This window comes from Phacochoerus africanus, chromosome 8 (genome assembly GCF_016906955.1).
Source record: "Phacochoerus africanus isolate WHEZ1 chromosome 8, ROS_Pafr_v1, whole genome shotgun sequence".
NCBI classification, from domain to species: domain Eukaryota; kingdom Metazoa; phylum Chordata; class Mammalia; order Artiodactyla; family Suidae; genus Phacochoerus; species Phacochoerus africanus.
This window is the reverse complement of record NC_062551.1, coordinates 50741256-50764722: the sequence shown is the minus strand read 5'-3', so window position 1 is coordinate 50764722 and position 23467 is coordinate 50741256. Positions and strand designations below refer to the sequence as shown.

The 23467-nt window shown below is 42.5% G+C and overlaps 1 protein-coding gene and 1 long non-coding RNA gene across 7 annotated transcripts in view; both read right to left on the bottom strand.

Moving 5' to 3' along the window:
• Window positions 1-9985, bottom strand: part of LOC125132112 (zinc finger protein 234-like) — a 34882-nt gene extending 24897 nt beyond the window's left edge. The window contains exons 1-4 of one of the 6 annotated variants that reach the window (XM_047788969.1): window positions 9415-9603; window positions 8810-8880; window positions 4753-4963; window positions 3440-3566 (exon numbers count right to left, since the gene is read on the bottom strand). In XM_047788969.1, coding sequence (XP_047644925.1) covers window positions 3440-3566; window positions 4753-4767 — 142 coding nt within the window. In that variant the 5' untranslated portion in view covers window positions 4768-4963; window positions 8810-8880; window positions 9415-9603. The other 5 variants (XM_047788972.1, XM_047788974.1, XM_047788973.1 and 2 more) reach the window with 5 other exon arrangements.
• Window positions 9986-12863: 2878 nt separating this feature from the next.
• LOC125132120 (uncharacterized) lies at window positions 12864-15987 on the bottom strand. Its single transcript, XR_007136136.1, has 2 exons — window positions 15917-15987; window positions 12864-13284 (listed from the first exon to the last, which is right to left on the bottom strand). It is a non-coding gene; the product is annotated as an uncharacterized LOC125132120 (long non-coding RNA).
• Between the last annotated feature and the right edge of the window lie 7480 nt (window positions 15988-23467).

Genomic DNA, 23467 nt, shown 5'->3' with positions numbered 1-23467 from the left:
GACTCTGGATGATAGTGATGTGTGAATGCAGGCTCATCAGTTGTATTTGGTGCGGCATGTCAGTAATGTAAGAGGCTGTGGGTGTGGGGAGGGCAGGGGATGGATATATGGGGTATCTCTGGACCTTCCTCTCAATTTTGCTGTGAACCCCAAACTGTTCTTAAAAAAACAGGCTTCTAAAATTTTATTTCTTTTTTCTTTTTAGCCATGCCCACAACATGTGGAAGTTTCCAGACCAGGGACTGAACCATACCAGAGCAATGGCCCAAGCCACTGCAGTAACAACGCTGAATCCTTAACCCATGGCACAGGAGAACAACCATTTTTTTCTTTTTAAAAATTTCTATTGAAGATTAGTTGATTTGCAATGTTGTGTTAATTTCTGTTGTACAGCAAAGTGATTCAGTTATACGTACACACATATTCATTCCTTTTCAGATTCTTTTCCCATATAGATTATCACAGAGCATTTTTGTGTGTGTGTGCTTTTTAGGGTCTTGCCTGCAGCATATGGAGGTTCCCAGGCTAGGGGTCTAATCAGAGCTACAGCTGCCAGCCTATGCCACAGCCACAGCAATGCAGGATCTGAGCCTCATCTCTGGCCTACACCACAGCTTACGGCAATGCCAGATCCTTTACCCAATGAGCGAGGCCAGGGATCGAACCTGCAACCTCGTGGTTCCTGGTCAGATTCTTTTCTGCTGTGCCATGACGGGAACTCCATCACAGAGTACTGAATAGAGTTCCCTGTGCTATACAGAAGGTCCCTGTTGACCATCAAAACAGGCTTTAAAAAAAAAAAAAAAAAAAGCAAGTACTTGTGATTAAATTTTTACAAAAGAGAAATTCACTCTCCTCCCTTTAAAGCTGCCTCCTCTTTTGATCCAGCAGACATATGATAAACAGCCTCCCTATAACTCTGCCTTATGTCATCTTATTGGAAAGTTACTTTAATGAGGTGACTAGAATGGCTAGAATGACTGGCTGGTCTGAGAGCAAATATCTAGTCACACACTGACAAAAACTCAGTGAAAGCAGAGAATGGAACTTTAGCTCCCACTGGCACGTGTTCTTCAGTAGGAAAAAAGGGAAATAAAGTTGAACAGGTAACACACACTGTTCTAAAACGTGACACTAATTCAGACTTCTAAGGAAAAAAGTGAAAACATGGAAGGTAACCTTTTACGCAAAACCAGAGCCTGGGAGAAGGAAGATGAGGACAGAGTATAAACTCTGAAAGCCAACCCTAGAATGGGAGTTAGATTCTGCCAGGAAGACTTGGCAGACAGACCCACGGATGGCTCCACGTGTCTTTTAGGCCTCAGCTCAATAGCAGCCCACCAACTAGGCCTCTTTACCACCCAGTGTAAAATAATCAACCCTCTCCTCACTTGATCTACCCCTGGCCATTGAACCTGTTCTACACAGCACTTTTCCCCACCTAACACACTAAGTCATTTGTGCTTTGTTTTGGCTCCACTCATGGCATGTGGAAGTTCCTGGGCCTGGGACTGAACCCAAGCCGCAGTGACTGGAGTTGCTGTAGTGACAATGCTGGATCCTTAACCCACTGAGCCACATGAGAACTCCCATTTGTTGTTTAATATGTGTCTTTCCCACCATAATGCAGCATCAAAGCAGGAAGTATTGCACACTTGATACATGGAACGTATTTTACACTTTCCTCCTCATAACCACTGTCCAGAATCAAGTCTGGAGTAGTTAATCCTCTACAAATACATGTTCAATGAATAAATGAATCCCAGTTTGACTTTTTCAATGAGAGTTTAAGTCAAGTCCTAGGAGGAAAACATTTCTTTCAAGTAAGTTATTTGAAATAACAAAGGGACAGAGAACTAAGTTTTGCTGAGAAGCTGAAAAGCTGTCCCAAAGACAGGGATACAACAAACATGCTGTTAATAAGAATATCAAAGATGGAGTCTCCATTGTGGCTCAGCAGGCTAAGAGCCCGACTAGTATCCATGAAGATGTGGATTCGATCCCTGGCCTTGCTCAGTGGGTTCAAGTTGGGTTGCTGCATGCTGCAACAGCGGTCGCAGATACAGCTTGGATCCAGTATTGCTGTGGCTGTGGCAAAGGCTGGAAACTGTAGCTCTGATTCGACCCCTTGCTGAGGAACTCCCATATGCCACAGGTGCAGCTCTAAAAGGAAGAAAAAAGTCAAAGGTGGCCAGAATCCTTTAGAGTGAAAAGAAAGCAAGAGAGACCATTGCTGGTTCCTGCTGAAGCTTTTGGACTGTCTCTTCGAAAATGGAATGTAGGAAAACTCTGGCAGGAAATAAAATAGCTTATCACACCAGCTCTTCAAATCGAAAACTCCAGCTCTCTAGTGAGCTATGAAATAAACCTAAAAGCCTGTAATAAGCATTCAGAAAAAAGAACCAGGATAGAAACTATCAGAGCTTCATCACCAACAGAAAAGAGGTCATCCCATGAAATGTCTACGAAAGTGATACACAGAAATCACCAACACGTGAAATGTGGATTCTGGTTACAAACAAAGGACGTTTCTTTCTTTTTTTTTCTTCTTCTTCTTTTTTTCTTTTTTCCCAGTCACAGCCTCAATATGTGGAAGTTCTCAGGCCAGGGATCAAACCCATGCCTGAGCCATTATAGTGAAAACATCAGATCCTTAACCTGCTATGTCACAAGAGAACTCCAAGGGACATGGTCCTTGCCATGGCTCATATTAAAAGAGAAAAACCTTGAGGAGTTCCCTTGTGGCTCAATGAGTTAAGGATCCAGCTTTGTCACTACTGTGGCTCTGGTTACAGGTGTGGCATAGGTTCGATCCTAGGCCTAGGAACTTCTACACACAAAAAAGAAACAAATAAAAATTGAAAACTTTGGTTGTAAAAGTTAACCTAGTCCTCAATTAAACACTGTTGAAATGGAAAAATAGGTTCCAAGAGTGGAAGCATGGAAAAATATTACTAGGTATGTCTTTCTTGATGGCTAATGTAATTTATGGTCATATGACCCCTTAAAAATAGTTGTATGACAGGAGTCCCTGCTGTGGTGCAGTGGGTTAAGGATCCAGTTTTGTTACAGCTGTGGTGCAGGTCACAGCTGCAGTTTGAATTGGATCCCTTGCCCAGGGACTTCCATATGCTGCATGGGCAGCCAAAAAAAGAAAAACAAAGATGTGTGATGGAGTACTCTTGTGACTCATCAGGTTATGGATCTGGTGTTGTCACTGCAGTGGCTCTCGGGTCACTGCTGTGGCATGGGTTCAATCCCTAGCCCGGGAACTTCCATATGCCAAAAGTGTGGCCAAAAATAAATAAATAAATAAATAAATAAAAATTTAAAAATAATAAATAAATAAAAATTCAAGATCCCCAAAGCCTTCAACACCTGAGGATATGAAGCCAAACCAAGGAGCTGACTTTCGGTTAGAGAGGGCGCCCATCCTCACCCACTGAGACCAGGTTCCGGAAGTTCTCCAGCATCACTTCCTGGTACAGCTTCCTCTGGGCGAGGTCCAGCAGCCCCAGCTCCTCCTCTGTGAAGACGACGGCCACGTCCTTGAAGGTCACTGCCTCCTACAACACCAAATACATGCCACCTCAATCTTAAAATCAAAGGCCACCTGAAAAGGGACAGCACCAAGAAGGTCAAAAAGATGGGTGGAAAGTGAGTCTGGATTTTGAGAAACTTAATCTGCAGATTTTTCAGATATTATAGCCAGAAAACAGTCAACAGATCGAATGTACTGTGTCTTCTTTCTACATTGCGCTCACAGGACAATAGACTAGTAAAGACAAAAATTTGACAGTCTTTTCAGGAATGATTTGGGGGGGGGGAGGTTTTGTGGAAGAAAACTGTCACTGCTGGGTTGCTTAAAACAAATTCCTACACCATTTAAATATCTATGGGTAGGTGGGAAGTAGTTAAAAACAAAAAGTTACCAAAAAGTAAAAAATCAAATAAAATAAAACAAACAAGTGTATCAAATCAATGGCAAATGGGATGTACCCACAAAAAAAATGAACATTATATAATATTAAAGGAAAGCAGTCAAATTTAAAATTAGCTGGATATTACAGCAGAAACTGGCACAACACTGTAAATCAACTGTACTTCAATTAAGTATTATTTTAAAATAAAAAACTTTAAAAAATTAAATTAAATTAAATTAGGGAGTTCCCATTGTGGTGCCAAGGAAATGAATCCAACTAGTATCCATGAGGATATGGGTTCAATCTCTGGCCTTGCTCAGTGGGTCAGGGATCTGGCACTGCTGTAAGCTGTGGTGCAGGTCGCAGACACAGCTTGAATCCTGTGTTGCTGTGGCCGTGCTGTGGGTCAGCAGCTGTAGTTCCAATTCAACTCCTAGCCTGGGAACTTCCATATGGTGTGGGTGCAGCCCTAAAGAGCAAAATAAATAAATAAATAAATTAATTAATTAAATTAGCTGGATACCATGAATAAGTTATGAATGTGAGGAAAACAGTAAGAGAAAATGAAAACAGACAATTTGTCTGCAGAGAAGTAGTAAAGTGGCAGAGCTGTTCATTTTTAGTAATTTTTCTACTTCATAAAATAAATAACACTACAATAAAATAAAAACTAAAAACAAATGCAAAGAAAATTCAAAAGGGACAAAAAAGAACCAGGAGCAGATGGGCCCTCCCATGCCTGTTCTGCTTGAGTCTCGCAAAGAAGAACATGCAACAATCTTAGCCATGAGATGGAAGTTCAAAATCGGGAAAGGCAGGCCCTACTCACCTTGACCGAGGTCATTTTTCCTCCTCTGTCTGGGGATGCGCACAGTCCTGAGTTACATAGATCCTGGGAGATCAGAACTGTGCCTGGCAGAGTGTATGGGAAGGCAGAAGAAAGACAGCAAAGAGTGGCTAGGAACACCACTCACCCACGCAGACGTTCTTGTGAATGCACACAGAATGCTCATGGCAGCATTATTTATAGCAACCTAAAACTGGAAACAACCGAAATGTTGGCCAAAGTGTGAACAGACAAATTAGCTTCTCCACGCAATGGAATATTATGCAGCAATGAAAATGAATGAAATACTGATTATGTTACAACATGGGTGAACCTTGCAAACACTGTGGAAAGCAAAAGTAGACACACAAAAGCCTACATAGCGCATGATTCCATTTATATGAAATGTCCAGAATAGGCAAATCTATGGAGACAGAAAGTAGGTTAGTGGTAGCCTGGGTCTCTGAGGAATCCGGGTAGGAAAATGAAAATGTTCCAAGCTGAATTATGGGGATAGTACTAAAAATTACTTTAGCAAAGTTACTAAGAATCATTGATTTGTGTGCCTGAAATGAGTGAATTCTATGGTATGTACAATGTACCTCAAGCTGGTAAAAGTAAACGTTGTTAATCTACAGGTCATTTAAATTAGCAAAACTAGGAGTTCCTGCCATGGCTCAATGGGTTAATGATCCAACTTCAGCAGCTCAGATTGCTGCAGAGGGAGAGGTTCAGTCCCTGGCCCGGCACAGGGGGTTAAGGATCCGGTGTTGCTGAAGCTGCAGCTTGAATTCAATCTGTAGCCTGGGAACTTCCATATGCCATGGGTGCGGCCACTGAAAAATAATAATAATATGGGAGTTCCTGTTGTGGCTCAGTGGTAATGAACTTGACTAGTATCCATGAGGATGCAGGTTTAATTCCTGACCCCACTTAGTGGGTTAAGGATCTAGTGTTGCCATGAGCTGTGGTGTAGGTTGCAGACGCAGCTCGGATCCTATGTTGTTGTGGCTATGGTGGAGGTTGGCAGCTGTAGCTCCAATTCAACCCTTAGCCTGGTAACTTCCATGTGCTGCAAGTATGGCCCTAAATAATAGTAATAATAATAATAATAAAATAAATCATCCAAACTAATTTATGGGTTCTGAGCCCTTACTAATATTTATATTTAAACAAATAAATAAGCAGAGGAGGAAGGGAAACTTCTCTTTACAGTAGAATGTCCACTAATAAATATAACTCCCAATAAAGAAAACTTTATTAATTTCAAAAAAAAAAAAAAAAAAGAGTAACTTTACAATGGAGAAATCTGACAGATATCCCTTCAGCCTAGTGAACGAAGTTGAGTTCTCCAATACAGGGGCGAAGTGACATCCTCTGGCTCCTACTATGTGACAATGACAAGAACAGGACACTTGACCACTTCTGCAGAATCCCTGCCAACAGTACATAATCTGAACCTAAACATGGAGTATATCAGATGAACCTCAAATGAAGGACTTTCTCCAAAATAACTTGCCTCTAGACTCCCTAGAAATATGGAAAACAACAACAAAAAAAGGCTGTGGAATCATTCTACATTAAAGAACAACATTGAGAAAAATATGACAAACATTTATAAAAAGTTTATAAACAAATATAGAACTTAAGGCAAGGCATAGAGTTGGCCTTTGAACTGAGGGTAAAACTGGGTATGAAAACTTTTCATGACAAACAGAATAATACAAGACTGTGAATCATACAGCTGTATGTTAGCTAATAGGCTATCTGGCATTATCTTGTGTTGCCTATTAACTATGATTAGTAATAACTTAATAGATATCTAATAGATGAACACTTCTTTCGTATAATGTCTAAATTACCATTGTGATGCTAAAATCCTATTATTAGCCTTTCTTAAATCCCTCTTATCAAGACACCTCCTGATTACCCATGGTATGTGGGCTTTCTTCATGCAGAAAGCTAAGATAAGCTGTCACTGAATACAGGTACATTGCTGGTGTTATTTGGCTGATGGAGCCAAAGAGCAGAAAGGCAAAATGTGAACAACCGGTAAATTTGGGTAAGGTCCTTATGCTATTATACAATTTTTGCAACTTTTCTATAGATCTAAAACTATATAAAAATAAAACATTTTTAAAAATCAGGAAATAATCATAGGAATAATAATAATAACAAAAATAGGATGATCACGATGGGAGTTCATTAGTTCACTCTTTCTTGTCAGTATTTGGAAATTGCCATAATTAAAACAAATAAGAAAGGTATGATAAAAATTTGTAGAAATTCCTGCTGTGGCACAATGGGTTAAGGATCCAGACTTGCCACAACTGTGGCACAGGCCACAGCTGCAGCTTGAATTCCATCCCTGGCCCAGGAACTTCCATATGCTGTGGGTGCAACCAAAAAAAAAAAGTTTTTTTTATAAACAAATATACAAAAAACCACACTAAACAGAAATGCATTAGAAACTTAACAGCTACTATCTTAAAAAAATTTTTTTTAATTTTTTGGTCATTTTAGGGGCACACCCAAGGCATATGGAAGTTCCCAGGCTAGGGTTGGAATCAGATCTGTAGCTGCCGACCTATACCACAGCCACAGCAATGCTGGATCCTTAACCCACGAAGAGAGGCCAGGGATCAAACCCAAATTCTCATGGATACTAGTCAGGTTCGATACTGCTGAATCACAATGGGAACTCCACAGCTGCTATCTTTGCACCCTGAATTAATGAGTAAATTTAAAAAACCTGTTTTCTCTCATGTTTCTTTAATTCCTGAATATTCCACAATGATACAGTTCTACAAGAATAAGAAGTATTCAAGGAGTTCCCGTCGTGGCGCAGCAGAAACGAATCCGACTGGGAATCATGAGGTTGCAGGTTTGATCCCTGGCCTAACTCAGTGGGTTAAGGATCCTGTGTTGCCATGAGCTGTGGTGTAGGTCACAGTCGCAGCTCAGATCTGGCATTGCTGTGGCTCTGGTGTAGGCCGGCAGCTATAGCTCTGACTAGACCCCTAGCCTGGAAACCTCCATATGCCGTGGGTGTGGCCCTAAAAAAGGACAAAAAGACCAAAAAAAAAAAAAAAAAAGGTATTCGGGAGTTCCCTTGGTGGCACAGTGGGCTAAGAATCCAGTGTTGCTACTGCAGTGGCTCAGGCCACAGCTGTGGCATATTCAATCCCTGGCCCTGGAATTTCCGAATGCCACAGCCAAAAAAATACAAGATAAAATACAAAACAAAGACAAAAAAAAGAAATATCATTTGTAACAAGCAAAACAAGAGTTCCCTTTGTGGCAGCAGTTAATGAGCCTGACTAGGATCCATGAGGTTGCGGGTTCAATCCCTGGCCTCACTCAGTGGGTTGAGGATCCTGCGTTGCTGTGTAGGCCGGCAGCTGCAGCTCCAATTCAACCCCTAGTCTGGGAACCTCCATATGCTGTGGACTCAGCCCTAAAATGCCAAAAAAAAAAAAAAAAAATCCACAGAAAACCAAGCAAAACAAAATAGTTGATAAAGTTTGGAAAAACTCACTGAAAAGTCTAAGCCCATTTGATTAGATTTTAAGGTCCCTCACAATCAAGTTCTAGCTAGGGTGCCTGATTCCACCTAGTTCCTAAGGCTTAAGGAGAATTACATCCAAGAGATTCTGAACTCAAGCTCTGGACTCAGACTGCCTGAATTCCAACCCCAACTTGGCTTCCTACTTGGTGGGTGACTATGCGCAAATAATTTACAGCTCCCTAGGTCTTAATCCCATTTTATAGAATAGGAAAAATGCAATGTTTCTTCACGGAGCCATGATGTGGCATAATATACTTACTTGTGCAAAGCCCTCATCATCGAAGTTAGTTTTTAAAATTTTTATTTTATGGCCGCACCCTCGTTCTGAGCCAGGGATTGCAGCTGCGGCAACTACGGATTCTTAACCCACTGCTTCGCAGCCAGAAATCTGAAGTTAATTACCAACAATACCCATGTCCAATTACACGTTCTATATATCCTCTGATTGATGTGCCCACCACTGGAAAAAAAACTATGTCAAGTTTCACTTACTCCGGGCATTGCTCTCAGTAGCCCAGGAGTCACTCCTTCTACCTCAGTGCAGCCCTTTCTGAGAAATCCCGCTGGGGAAAGAAAGAACGCTGTGGAATGCGACGATCGAGTGCCCGTCTCTGATTAAAGTTAAAGCCTCCCCTCCCTTCAAGCAATCTGGAAGCAATCCTCACCTTTCCCTCCAAAAAAGTCAGAATAGGTCCGGGATTATCCAGCATCACACAGGCAAAGAGAGAAGGGCAAGAATCACTGAAGCTGGATCTCTGACCCTAACCCGGGGACCTAACCGCTCCAGGGTAAATTAACCACCACGTGCCAGGTACTGGTTAAGACGTCAATTTGTAGCACCTCTTTTAAGTCCCCAAACGATTCTATCAGGAAAGTCCTAATATCCTAATATTTTAAAGAAAGGCAACAAGAGGCACCAGGAGATTAACTCCCAACGCAAGGAAGCAGAAAGGTGCGTGAAAAGTGTAGGGAGGCGGACTGGGCGAGCTGAGAGCAGGAGAACTCTCAATCCTGGGGATACGCAACTAGAGTTCGTGCCCTATCTGGGTAAAGAGACGACTCTCAATGCACAGAGGCTCTGAGTAGGGAATACACACCACTGTCCTTGCGCCTGGGTACCTGCGCTCTCCGCCAAAGATTCTTTTCCCCTAAATCTGCTGCCAAGTCCTTGCGGCTCCCAAGCAAACATCCAGGAAGTTCAGAAGGGCCAGCTAGACTCGGAACTGACGCACCGCCCCCGCAGAAAACACCAGCAAACTAACACTCGGGGAACGGAAGTGCCTACGAGTTCGCGGAGCGGCTGGACTACACTTCCCAGAATGCACCAGACCCCCGGAAGTGCAATTGCTGCGCAGAGGAGCTGGACTACACTTCCCAGAATGCACCAGGCACCACCCTCCTCCCACCCCACGCCCACGGAAGTGCAAGCGACTACGCGGAGCATCTGGACTACACTTCCTAGAATACCAAGGAAAACCATCGGGAGTCTCACCTTCCAGGTAGATGTGTTGGGGGCGCAGGAAGTTTCTTGCCTCCACTTCCCAGGATGCCAGGGCGGAAAGAATCCCACAGTCCCGACTTCCGGGGTGGTAGTAAGAGTCTGCTCCTAAGTCGTCCGGCGAAGGTATTCCACAGACACGACTTTTTGAAGTAGAAATCCTCCCAATTATGGCAGCAGTATTGTTGGCACGAGAGGGCGGGCGGGGGAGGAAGTGAGATAAAACCTTCAAAAAATTAACAGGAATGACTAGGGGACGGTAGGTGATTAAAAGGAGAGCAATTTGAGTATAATCTGACAATATAAGGCTAAAGAATAGGCGAGGTAGAATGATTTGGGCGGAAAAATGAGCGAAGAAGGTATTAACCCAACTCCAGACCCTGTGGTATCACTGGTTTGGCAGGAAAAACAACTTGAAAGGGCCAAAGTGGGAGCCTGTCTTTATGGAAAATTGCTTTTCCCTCATTGAGGTTATTACAATATCTACTTCGGAGGTGAAAACATTAAATTTCAGAGAAGTTAAGAAATTGTTGGAATTCCCACTGCGGTGCAGCAGAAACGATCCCTGGGCTTCACTCAGTGGGTCGGGTATCTGGTATTGCCATGAACTGTGGTGTAGGTTTCACACAAGTCTTGGATCCTGCACTGCTGTGGCTGTGGTGTAGGCAGAAGTTGTAGCTCTGACTGGACCCCTAGCCTGGGAACCTCCATATGCCAAGGGTTCTGCCCTAAAGAGCAAAAAAAAAAAAAAAAAAAAAAGTACATTAATGGCTAAGGCTACTCCTTTATCTTTAATTAACGGCATTAATAATGGCTGAAAATCTTGGCATTGGACTCCCAATGCCAAGGCTGACTCCCAAAGCCTATGATTTGTTTTTTTTGTTGTTGTTGTTTTTGGCCACCCTGTGGCATATGGAGTTCCCAAACCAGGGATCAGATCCGAGCTGCAATTACAATCAAAACTGCAGCTACAGCAACACTGGATCCTAAACCTTCTGTGCCAGGGCCAGGAATCCCAAAACACTGCCAATCCTGTGCCACAGCAGGAACTCCCAAAGCCTATGATTTAATGTTAGAGCACTGAGGAGTCTACTGGTGAGGGAAGATGTTTTGTATTAAGAGTTTTTCCTTTATATTTTCTGGTTAAAGTATCTTTATTACAATAGTAATTTAAAAACACATGTTGGAGTTCCTGTCGTGGCTCAGTGGTTGACGAATCTGACTAGGAACAATGAAGTTGAGGGTTCAATCCCTGGCCTTGCTCAGTGGGTTAAGGATCCAGCGTTGCCATGAGCTGTGGTATAGGTTGCAGATGCATCTCAGATCCTGTGTTGCTGTGGCTCTGGCGTAGGATGGCAGCTACAGCTCCAATTGGACCCCTAGCCTGGGAACCTCCATATGCTGTGGGAGCAGCCCTAGAAAAGGAGAAAAGACCAAAAAAATTAAAAATTAAAAACACATGTTACTGAAAGCTAGTTAAATATAGCATAAAGTAAAATGAGAAGGGGGGGCGGAGCACCTAGACTCCTTCCCCTTGAAGGTAAGTTTTTTTCCTCCCTGTAAACATACATATATGTATCATCATATACACTTTTTAATGAAATCCTATGTTAAACTCAGTATAGGCTAGACATTTTCTAATATCAGCACTGAAAATCTCTTTCCAAATGTTGGCTATATAATGCTTCACGAATGAACTGAGAGCTGAAAGCAAAACTGCCCCTGACATTAGGAAGCTGGTGTGACACTCACAACTAGGCTAACATTATTCTCCTTTGGGACATCAATCACAGAATATCATCCTCAAAGAAGTTTCTCTGAGACCACGGTAGTGAGACAAAACAAGGGCCCTTTATAATTCTGTTTACACAGACAAAAACAAGGTCACTGTGCCACTTGTATAATGCCAAACATGCTCCTCTTGTCTAAAAGAGAGGTACTTCTTTACCACTTAGAGATTTTTCTCATTTTTTTGTTTTGTTTTGTTTGTCTTTTTAGGGCTGCACCCATGGCATGGAGGTTCCCAGGCTAGAGGTCGAATCAGAGCTGTAGCCACCAGCCTACACCAGAGCCACAGCAACGTCAGATCCGAGCCAAGTCTATGACCTACACCACAGCTCACAGCAACGCCAGATCCTTAACCCACTGAGCAGGCCAGAGATCGAACCCGCAACCTCATAGTTCCTAGTCGGATTTGTTTCCGCTGCGCCATGACAGGAATTCCAAGATTTCTTTGTTCTCAGCTACTCTCCCAAAATAAAAAATTTGAGCTACTAGGTCTTCAAATTGCTGCTTTCTGACAGCATCCAGTCTACAGTGAGCCATGTTTCCTTAGGCCCTCTCCCAAAACACCCGACCAGAGCCCAAATCCTAGAGTAGATTTTGACACCCTTTTGTGACATCTCATGGTTCCCCTTGATGGGTGTAGTCTCACTGCAACAAACAATAAGCCCAACTTGTCAAACCTCTGGTGTGTTCCTGGATGAAGTAAATAAGCATTTTAGCACATGCCCAATGAATATTAGATTTGCTATTATATATGAAGCTTCAGTGAACAAAGTTTTATATTTTTCTGGGACAGATGCCACTGGCAGTGAACCAACTGCCAATCACAAGCCACATGTGCATGAATAGAACTTGCCAACGAGATGCTGGTGGAGTGGGTTATTAGCACTGATTATCAATCCCATGGGAATAGAGTACAATGCACCAGTTATCTGCCTTACAGCTTGGCCCAGTGAGCAGGGCCATGAAGGAAACATAGTACGGCACGGTGGAAATGCAAGGGTTTGTCAGCTCCATTGCCCCAGTGTTGCCAGCTCCCCAAGTGATGAGCTGAGGTGTTGGCCACCCTCTGGCCACATGAGGACAAACAGGATGTAGATGAGCTAGCTCCCTGTTAATAGGGATGAGTTGGTGTAATGTGTGAGGGAAGAAGTATGAGTCCTAAGAAACCTTTCCAAGGAAATGAGTGTAAACGTTCTTCAGCGATTTTTCCAACTTGGATCTTCATCAACAGTTAAACTCAGGAGAGAATTCTCATACATGTCAGGAGTGTGGGAAACACTTCTTTGACAGTTTAGCACTTTGCATTCATCAGATGTCACATGGGAGAAAATGATGTTAAGTATGAATTTCGTCAGAGTTCATGTCTGCAAACTCATCAGAGATTCCCTGCACTGTAGAGAAGCCATTCACACGTGAGCAATGTGGAAAAGGCTTCAGTCGTAGATCAACACTTAGTGACCACTGCAAATTATACTCGAGAGAGAAACCTCTTAATTGTGACAAGACATGCCTGCTCCAACCTAGTTAGGAAAATCACCTTGTCCGGGTGGAACTGATAACTTTTTTTCATGGAGTCTTGACCTGGCTGTCACTTGCAATTTGTTGCCAGATTTTCCAGCAATAAGTTCTTCATGTAGTTCTTTTTCTGGAACAGTTTCCATCTCGTGTTAGATCTTGTCTCCTACGAGACAAAGAATGCATAAATGTGGGCAAGTAAAGACTCCATTGGAGTTCCCGTAGTGGTGCAGTGGTTGACGAATCCGACTGGGAACCATGAGGTTGCAGGTTCAATCCCTGGCCTTGCTCAGTGGGTTAAGGATCCAGCATTGCTGTGAGCTGTGATGTAGTTCGCAGATGCGGCTGTGGCTGTGGTGTAGGCCGGTGGCTGCAGCTCTGATTGGACCCCTAGCCTGGAAACCTCCATATGCCACGGGAAGCGGCCCTAGAAAAGGGAAAAAAAAAAAAGACTTTATCCAGTGTCTTCAGATTTCCAGGTTGGAAAACATGAGATTTTAATAAACCCAGAGAATGTCCACTATGTCCTTTGGGTGCGTATCATGGGATCTGATTTACATGCCTACAGAGACCAAGAAGTCCAGGAGGCTCCTATCCACTGAGCATCAATGAAACTAATTTATGTTTTCCTTAGATATGTGTCTTAACTATCCCAGGGCTGCTTTTCCAAAGCACAGAATGCTTCCTGTTTTCTCCATCCTGAATTCCCCCTCAGATGCAGTCAGTGGGCAACTTCAGGGGCTAATGACTTGGTCCCTGCAGAAGAGGAACAGTAGGCAACATTTTCTTTTTTCTTTTTTTTTTTTCGGGGGGGGGCCCACACCCACAGCATGTGAAAGTTCCTGGGCCAGGGATCAAACCCATACCACAGCAGTGACCCAAGCCGCTCTAGTGACAACACCAGGTCTGTAGCCTGTTTGGAGCTCCCCTGTGACCTGCTGTGCCACAGGAGAAATCCAACATTTTTTCCTTTTACATTAGAAAATACACACGAATATGTAGAGATATCATGTCTAGTGTAATCTCAAATTCTTCAAAAAGAAGTTATTATAGAAACATGAAGGAAAAAATGGCAAGAAAAAAAATGATAGCTGGCAGAAGTTAGGCCGTGGTGTTTTCAACTCACCATAAATAGTTTGGAAAATATCAACAATTTTCACACATAACCATTTAGTGACAGTGCTGCAAAAAGACATGCTTTTGAGAGGTGTGGGGAAGAAAAGAAGGCTCTGAAATACCAGGCTTATGTCTATATCCCTGAGAAATCAAAGATATCCTGCACTCTCCTCCAACCTTCTCCTTTCTAGACAGAAATGGTTTGGGATAAGTCTTTAGAAGGGATCTGGGACTACCTAGCTTCCTATGGGGATCAGAGAGAAGCATCAGTGCAAGAGAAGCATCAGTGGGCACTGCAGCTAGAGCTTTTACCTTATTAGGATTCATGGCTTTCAGGGAACTAAAAGCACATCCCCACTGAAACAGTACCAGTAACAAGAGACCACCGTGTACCATGTGGCAAAACTGTCTTAAGATGGTCAGTGCAAAGAACCAATAATCAATTTATAATAAGGAATAGGAAAGACTTCTATTAGAGCCAGACTGAGGACTATAGCCTGGGAGGCAGCCTCTCAGTAGCTCTGAGGAACTGTTTTGTTGAGGCATGATTTTCAGAACAGTCTTATATCAGCACAAAGAATATATATCGATCATGACAGAGGAACATTCCTTCAAGATCTCAAAAGGGACAGATTTAGTACAAATACATCAACACAGCATGAGCACAGCATCTGAGAAGGGAAGCTTATCTTCAAGGGAGTGTTAAAAAAGATGACACAGGAAGGGAGTTATTTATCCTTATCTTTAAAAGGGATATTTTCTACCTTAATGGTTAAAGCAGATGTGCTGTGTGTGTTTGACAGGCCATGAGGTAGGCTGCTTTACCTCACACAAAGTTCAGGCCCAGCCATGTGTAAGCCAAAACGACTGTCCCCACATCTCAATATGTGAAAAGTTTTCTCCATCAATACTTTTACTTATACTACCTCATTTAACTCTCAAACCACTGTATTAGGAAAATAGTGTTAAAAAAGAAAGAACAAGCCCCAAATGGAGTCATTAGCCCTCTCTTCTCCTCAACGACAGCAAATCAAGACTTAACTGCAGTTTCCTCTTTCCTCAGAAATGTAGCCTTAAGGTTGTTATTTTATGGTTGACATTAATGAGGTCATCTGTTACAAAGTCCTTATCTATTCCCCAAAGAAGAGGCAACCTGCATGATAAAGCCCTTGCCATTACCTTCTCCCTAAAAAGAAGATGGCCTGACCTAAAAATAATCTTTCCTTTTCTTAACTTCTTTGCCTAAACAAAGTCTTCCTTTTTGTATAACCCTTCTACCTAGTAGACTGGTTGCTGCTCAACACATCAACTTTTGTAAAAAGCCAATTAAATCTTCAAATTCACTCAGCTGAGTATTGGTTTTTTGTTTTTTTTTTTTAAGAGTAGTAATGTCATTGCAATTTTACAGGAAAGCATCAGAGACAGAAAAAATTAAGCCATTCACCCAGTGTTCTACTGAGGGAGACAAAGAAGGTGCGCTCTCAAGGCGAGAGCCCTGGAGACCGTCCAAGGCCAGGTACAATCCTACCCACCCCTCAGCCTCTGCCCAAGGGAACCACTGCCCACGCCCCAGCCTTCAAGCCATCGCTCTCTGACGCAGCGCTTCCACACAAAATTAATGGCTGGGTTAGACCGCTAACCGGGGAAGTTGGGAAGAGTCGCAAAACGCGAAAGCAACTCACCACAGCGAAAGAAAAGGCGAGAACCAAACCACCCGAAAGGGAAGTGACTGGAACCCCGCCCCCAGGCTACGATAGGGATATCCTTCCCAGAATTCCCCTGTCGCTGCTGCGCCTGTGCGGAAGTGTAAGAGTCGCTACAGAACTGTGGACTACATTTCCCAGAAAACCAGAGGGGAACACAGCCCGAGTTCCCATCCTTCTCCACCGGAAGTACTGGAGATGCTTCGGAGACGTTGGACTGCAGTTCCCACAATACCCTTAGGGACGAAGTTTCTATTGTGGAGCTCCTGAGCAGTAAGATGGTTTCCTACTGGGGGCTAGTGGGAAGTCGGATATGTTAGGAGTTTCCTTTGTGGCTCAGTGGTTAATGAATCTGACTAGGAACCATGAGGATGTGGGTTTGATTCCTGGTATCTCTCCGTGGGTTAAGGATCGGGCATTGCCTGTGAGCTGTGGTGTAAGTGGTAGACACAGCTCGGAACTTTGGCTGCGACCCTAAAAGTATATATTGTATGTTGTTTAAGCCACTACTTGTTTTGTGCCTATTGGAACACAAACCCAGTTAATATATTATTGGAAAATTTATTTCAGACTCCAGTGGTGAACTTAAGATTCTCTGAAGAATGCACAAGAGATGAAGGCTTAGGGAGCTGCACTATTGGAAATCTACGTAGCAGAACTGTTGGTCAAAACATTTTAGTTTAAAACCGTATTACAACACAGTTTTCTCGTGGTGTAATGGGTTAAGGATCTGTCGTTAGTCACTGCAGGGGCTTGGGTCGCTGCTGTGGTGTGGGTTCAATCCCTGTTCCTGGGAACTTGGGGGGGGGCACAACCAAAAAAAAAAAACTAAACTAAAAATTACTTACAAGGGTGAATATTAAGTTATGTGAATTATATATGATTTTTTTTTTAAAAAAAGACATTGGGCTGTTTGAGGCTATTTCATATTCACACATTATTATGGACCAAATTGAGTCCTCCAAGATTCATATGTGGCCACATAAGACATATAGTTAAAATGTGCCTCACATCATACCTTGGTCTTTAGTCACTCTTGCAGTAAGTTCTCATATGTTGAAATCCTGACCCCCAATGTAACTGTACAAATAGGTCAGGATCTTTGAGGGAGGTAGGATCTTTAAAGAGGTACGGTCTTTAAGGGAGTAATTAAGGTTAAATGAGATCATTGGATTGGGGCCTTAGTCTGATAGAACTGCTAACCTTATAAGAAGAGGAAGAGTCACCAGAAAAGGCCATGAGACAACCCACTGAGAAGGCACCCAGTTCTAGGGCAGATGATAGAATGAAATCCATTGAGAATTGAGGACCCATGCCCTCCTCCCCCGCCAAAAAAAGCTGTTGTATATGCTACAAGAGAACTCTTTACCAAACCTGCTATCCTTCCCCAAAAGGATAGTTTTAAGGGTTGGCTAGCACATCTCTTTTTGCAGAAAATATGTCTTGGTATCTGGTCCCACACCTACAGTTGTGTAGGACTTCCAACAAGGGTAAGCAGATCTTAAATTCCCAGTGCAAACATCCTCAAATAGGTTGTCAGCTCTAGCTCAAGCCTATTACGGCAAGGGGGAGCCACTACAGGATCTCAGATATTACCTATGACTCACACCATAATAAACAAGCATCCCCAGCATGCTGAGATATACACATCAAAGGCACAAGTATGTCATCATGGCACATTCTGTCTCTACTTGTGCTGAACATTGAAGCCCAGCTGAATGCCAAACTCCTTGGGCTTCCTTTCACTCACCCTACTCCAATTCAATGCCAAACTCTTCTGTCATCTACACATGTTTGGGTATTCAATCACTTCACAACTTCCCCATAAGTATTTACTCAATAACAACCACAGGCAAAAATGACAGAAGACAAAACTGTACCTGCACAGGTAATGGTCTTTAAGCTACTTATAGTCTACATGTGATGCATATGTGGCCACATATGACATATAGTCAAATGTGCCTCAGATCATATCTTGGTTTTCAGTTACTCTTGCAGTAAGTTCTCAAATGTAGAACTTTGCCTTGAGGTTTTGGCATTAGCCCAGACCCCACCTTAGGAGTCTCCATCATCTACCACAACTCAAGTCTCTATCCACAAATCAATCTCAAATGACAGCACATCAACAGGGATGAATATCTTAGCTCAGGAGCCCAAAGTACCCCAAATGATGACTTCAGCACAATTGACTTCAGTTCCAACCCTGTTATTGACACTGCAAGATGTTCTGTTACCATAATTTCATGCCAGGGCCCATTAAATAATGATCTGACTCTCCCTCTGTTTCAAGCTCAAAATACAGCTCTTCATTTTTTGTTTGGTTGATTTTTTTCTTTTTATGGCCACGCCTGAGCATATAGAAGTTCCTGGGCCAGGGGCCGAAATGGAGTTGCAGCTGCAGCCTACACCACAGCCATGGCACCATTGGATCTGAGCTGCATCTGCGACCTATGCCGCAGCTTGCAGCAGCACTGGATCCTTAACTCACTGAGTTAGGCCAGGGATGGTACCCATGTCCTCACAGAGACAGTGTCCGATGCGGCTGACACTCAGTAACCTGCTGAACCGCAACGGGAACTCTGACATACAGCTCTTCTGATCAATTTGCATCTCCTCCTGCAGCCCCTTTAACTCTCCCAACTGCCCTTTCTTCTCACTTTCTGCCTTATCCCCAAAGTTTCCATCTATTCAGTCTTGCTTACACTTTGTTCCTGACCTAGGCAATGCCGACATTATTGTTGATTACTTAAGTGAAGCTTCCACATTCTCTCCGTATTGAAGTCTCTGCAATCTCCATATTCTCCTCTCCTATACAATGTAAGCTCACTCTACAAGAAGCTTTATTTTTTTTTGGTCTCACCCTTGGTATGTGGAAGTTTCCTGGCCAGGAATCAAACCTGTGCCACAGCAGTGACCCAGGCCACAGGAGTGACAATGCTGGATCTTTGACCAGTAGGTCACCAGGGAACTCCTAAAAGAAGCTTATCAGCAGGCCCTTCTTACCTAAACATACCCAGGCCCTGATGAAGTACACAGGGATCTACCATTGCCTGTTTACCTACTCCAGTGCATCAAGGAATGCCCAGCTGATTAGATTTGTGCTTGACCCATTCTATTCCTTCTTAATGTGTTGCTCCTCTGGCGCAAGCTAGTACCCTGCGTATTAGCCAACTTAACATGCACTGTTGCCCCACTTCTAAGCACACAAAGATCTAACACTCCACCTCCTACCATGATTAAGAGTTGAGTCCTGGGCATGTTGACTGCTCTCCACTATGACACCTGCAACCATATCAACTCCAGTTGTCTGTCCAACAATCCATCCTTTACACTCCACTATTGCATCACCATACCATGTCTACTTTCCTCCACTTGCTGGACAGTATCTATAAAACAGTTACAGAACATGTTACTCAAAAGATAAAACTCCAACAATGCTGGGCTTGTTACTGGGAACCCCAGCCTGGGTAATCACCTACACAATGAATTATGTAGCTTGGAGTTCCTTGCTAACCGTAACAACTACTCACCATCTTCTTTGGTCACTCTCAGGCTCCTTTACTTTTCCTAGCACTCCTTCACCTTCACCACATTTCATTTGTGAATATTCCCTTCACAAACCCCATGTCCTTCTTGGCCTCTATCAACAACTGATATTACGTACAGCTATTGAAACTATAGTCTCCACATGTATGGACTGATACACGCCCTTTCCATAAGAGTATACATAGCCAAACAATGTCACAAATCCTGGCAGACCACATACACTAAAGATCCCAAGATTTGGAAGCCCTTGATAAGAGATAAACCTCCATAGCTGCTATGGTAGCTGGTAATATATTGTACTAGACAATTTACTGGCATCTTAAGTTAGACTCTTGAAGGGAACTTCTAGCTGCCAGTAGGTCAATAATACAGAAAGTCTCAGAACAGTTCAACAGATAAACTAACAAATCCAAAACAGTCAATGGTTTTTTGTTTTGTTTTTGTCTTTTTGCCTTTTCTAGGGCCACTCCTATGGCATATGGAGGTTCCCAGGCTAGGGGTCTAATCAGAGCTGTAGCCACTGGCCTACACCACAGCTACAGCAACACCAGATCTGAGCCATGTCTGTGACCTACACCACAGCTCACAGCAACACCGGATCTTTAACCCACCGATCAAGGCCAGGAATCAAACCCGCAACCTCATGGTTCCCAGTCGGAGTCATTAACCACTGAGCCACGACAGGAACTCCCAACAGTCAGTGGTTTTAATTATTAAAATTCTCCAAGAGATTTCTTGAATCCCCACTTATTTTTCTTGGCTCTTTTTCCTGGCTGGATTAACATTATCTACACCTACCTTATCTTTCAGGAAGCTATCATAGTAACTGCTGTCCTAATTATTTTGGGTCAATTTTGCAAACGTGGCCTCTCTCAAATAGAAGTTTATTTACAGGAATACCTGGTAGGTTGCCAGGAGTGAACTGTGAGGACCACAGGAAACTTGGATGTTGGATGTAGTGCCAGCAACCCCAAAGCCTTACCTTCTGTCTATGTCCATTGTCTCCTTCATAGTGCTGATAAGGTTCAACCACCACCACCAAAGCACATGCACCCTCCATCACCTCTTTTAAACTTCATGCAGGCCAGGACCTCCCCTCTATAAAATGCCTGAAAACTGAATATTCCTTCTGTGTGTTCTGGATCTTTTCCTGGACAGTCTTCCCCTCTATTTTTAATCATACCAAAGGACTACTGTCATGAATTTCATCTTCCAAACTTAACCTTGGGTGGTGTGGGGGGAGGGGTTTCCTCACATCATAGTGGAGTTGCTGTACCATGCACAGCAATTGGCAAGGAAAAAAAGAACTTTTCTGTAAGTAATATGATTCTCTACACAGAAAATCCCAAGGGATCTACAGAAGAGCTACTTTAATTAGTATGCAAGTTTGGTAAGATTGCAGGATATAAGGTTAACATACAATAATCAGTTTATATACTAGCAACTGACAACTGGAAATGAAAAATGGAAAAATAGTCCCATTTAATTGAGGACCAAAAATCAGAGTACTTTGACATAAATCTAACAATATGTGCTGAAACTACAAATTACTGAAGAAAGAAGTCAAAAGAGTCCTTTAAAAATAGGCAGAAATACCACACCTATGGTTTAGAATATTCAATATTGCTAAGGTGTCAATTCTCCCCAAACTCATCTCTCTCTGCATATTTTACAGTGCAATCCCTGTAAAACTCCCAGTTAGAATTTATTTTTATAAACCACAAAGTTAATTCTAAAAGTCATGGGAAAGCAAATTAGAATAGCCAAAATAGGAGTTCCCATCACCACTCAGAGGTTAACAAACCCGACTAGCATCCATGAGGATGTGGGTTCGAGCCCTGGCCTCGCTCAGTGGGTTAAGGATCCAGCATTGCCGTGAGCTGTGGTGTAGGTCGCAGATGAGGCTTGGATCTTGAGTTGCTGTGGCTGTGGTGTAGGCCAGTGGCTGCAGCTCTGACTGGACCCCTAGCCAGGTAACCTCCATATGCCACGGGTGCATCCCTAAAAAGCCAAAAAAAAAAAAAAAAGAATAGCCAAAATAATTTTGAAAAAGAAGATTGAAGTTAGAAGACTCACACTATCTGATATCCAGGCTTATTGTATAAAAGAATACATATTGGCAAAAGACAGACACATAGATCAATGGAACTAAATAGAGGAGAGGTCAGAAAAAGACCCACACATGTAAGAGCAATAGATTTTTCACAAAAGTGCAACAACAATTTGATGCTGAAAGGATCATTAACTGGATGTTCATATGCAAAAAAATGGACCTTGATCTCACATTTCACAAAGATTAAATCATATGGATCACAGACCTAAATGCAAAACCTAAAACCATAAAACTTTTAGATTAGAAAAAGAGGAGTTCCCCCTCATGGCTCAGTGGTAATGAACCTGACTATTATCCATGAGGATGTGGGTTCAGTCCCTGGCCTTGATTAGTGGGTTAAGGACCTGGCATTGCTGTGAGCTGTGGCATAGTTGGCAGACACGGCTCAGATCCCACATTGCTGTGGCTGTGGCATAGGCCAGCAGCTACAACTCCGATTTGATCCCTAGCCTGGGAACTTCCATATGCTTCAGGTGTGGGCCTTAAAAAAAATGAGGTGGGGGGGAATCTTTGTGACCTTGGATTAGGCAGAGTTCTTATACCTGAAAGAAAAACACAATCCATAGGAGACAAAAACTGACCTTCAAAAAAAAAAAAAGTTTCACTCTGAAAAATACTTTTATGGAATAAAAATACAAAGCACACGAATATTTGAAGACACATAACTGACAAACAACAGGTGTCCACGAGTTTCCCTGTGACACAGCAGGTTGGGGACCTGGTGTTGTCACTTTCGCGGCTCGGGGATGGGCTCAATCCCTGGCCCCAGAACTTTCACTTGCCACAGGTGTGGAAACAACAATAAAAAAGACATGTGTCCAGAACATATAAAGAACTCTCAAAAATTGAGAACAAAATACTTCACCAAAGAAAATAGGTATATTGTTAGCAAACATTCACATGTAAAGATGCTCAACTTAGTAATTAAGGAAATATAAATTAAAACAAAAATGAGACAGCACTATAAACCCATTTAAATGGTAAAGACAAACCCTAGTGTGCACTGATGGTGGGAATGAAAAATGGCATACCCATTTTAGAAACCTTTTTTTGTTTTTCATAAAGTGACACATACCCCTACAACTCAACAATCCCACTCCCAAGTATTTACTAAGACAAAGAAAACGTGATCAGGCACAAACTTATATGCAAATATTTATAGTTGTTCTCTTCAGAATTGCTAAAATTTAGAAACTCGATATTCAAGTTCTAAATGGATAAGCAAAATATAGCAAACCCATACAACAGACTACCACTCAGCAATAAAAGGAATGATTATTAAAACATCTATCAAGATTAATGAATCTCAGAAGCATTAAGTAAAAAAAGCAGGATTCCAGAGGTTACATACAGTATGATTCCATTTATAAAACATTCTGGAAAAGGTAAACTTTTGGGACAAAAAACACATCTATGGTTGCCAAAACGTTGAGGGTGGAGGGAGGTGTGGGACATGGAGAGAGGGCTTGACAAAAAAAAAAAAACAACACAGAAAGGAATTTCAGGGCAGGGGGGTGCAAACTATTCAATGTCTTAATTACGGTGGTAGTAATACAAGAGTAAGCATTTGCCAAAACACAGCAAAGCCCACCAAAGAGTTGATTTTACTGCATATAAATTATTCCTTAATAAACAAAAAAAGAACATTAGCTTATAGTATCTTCATAGATGACTTTTATCTCACTGAACAATTTTTATCATGAATGGATATTGAATTTTGTCAACTGCTTTCTGTGAACTGATGATCATATATTTGATGAAAAGAATCCCAACTTAAGAGTACATACTGAACACATGTGAAACTCAAGAACAGAGAGACTTGGAGTTCCCATCGTGGCTCAGTGGTTAACGAATCCGACTAGGAACCATGA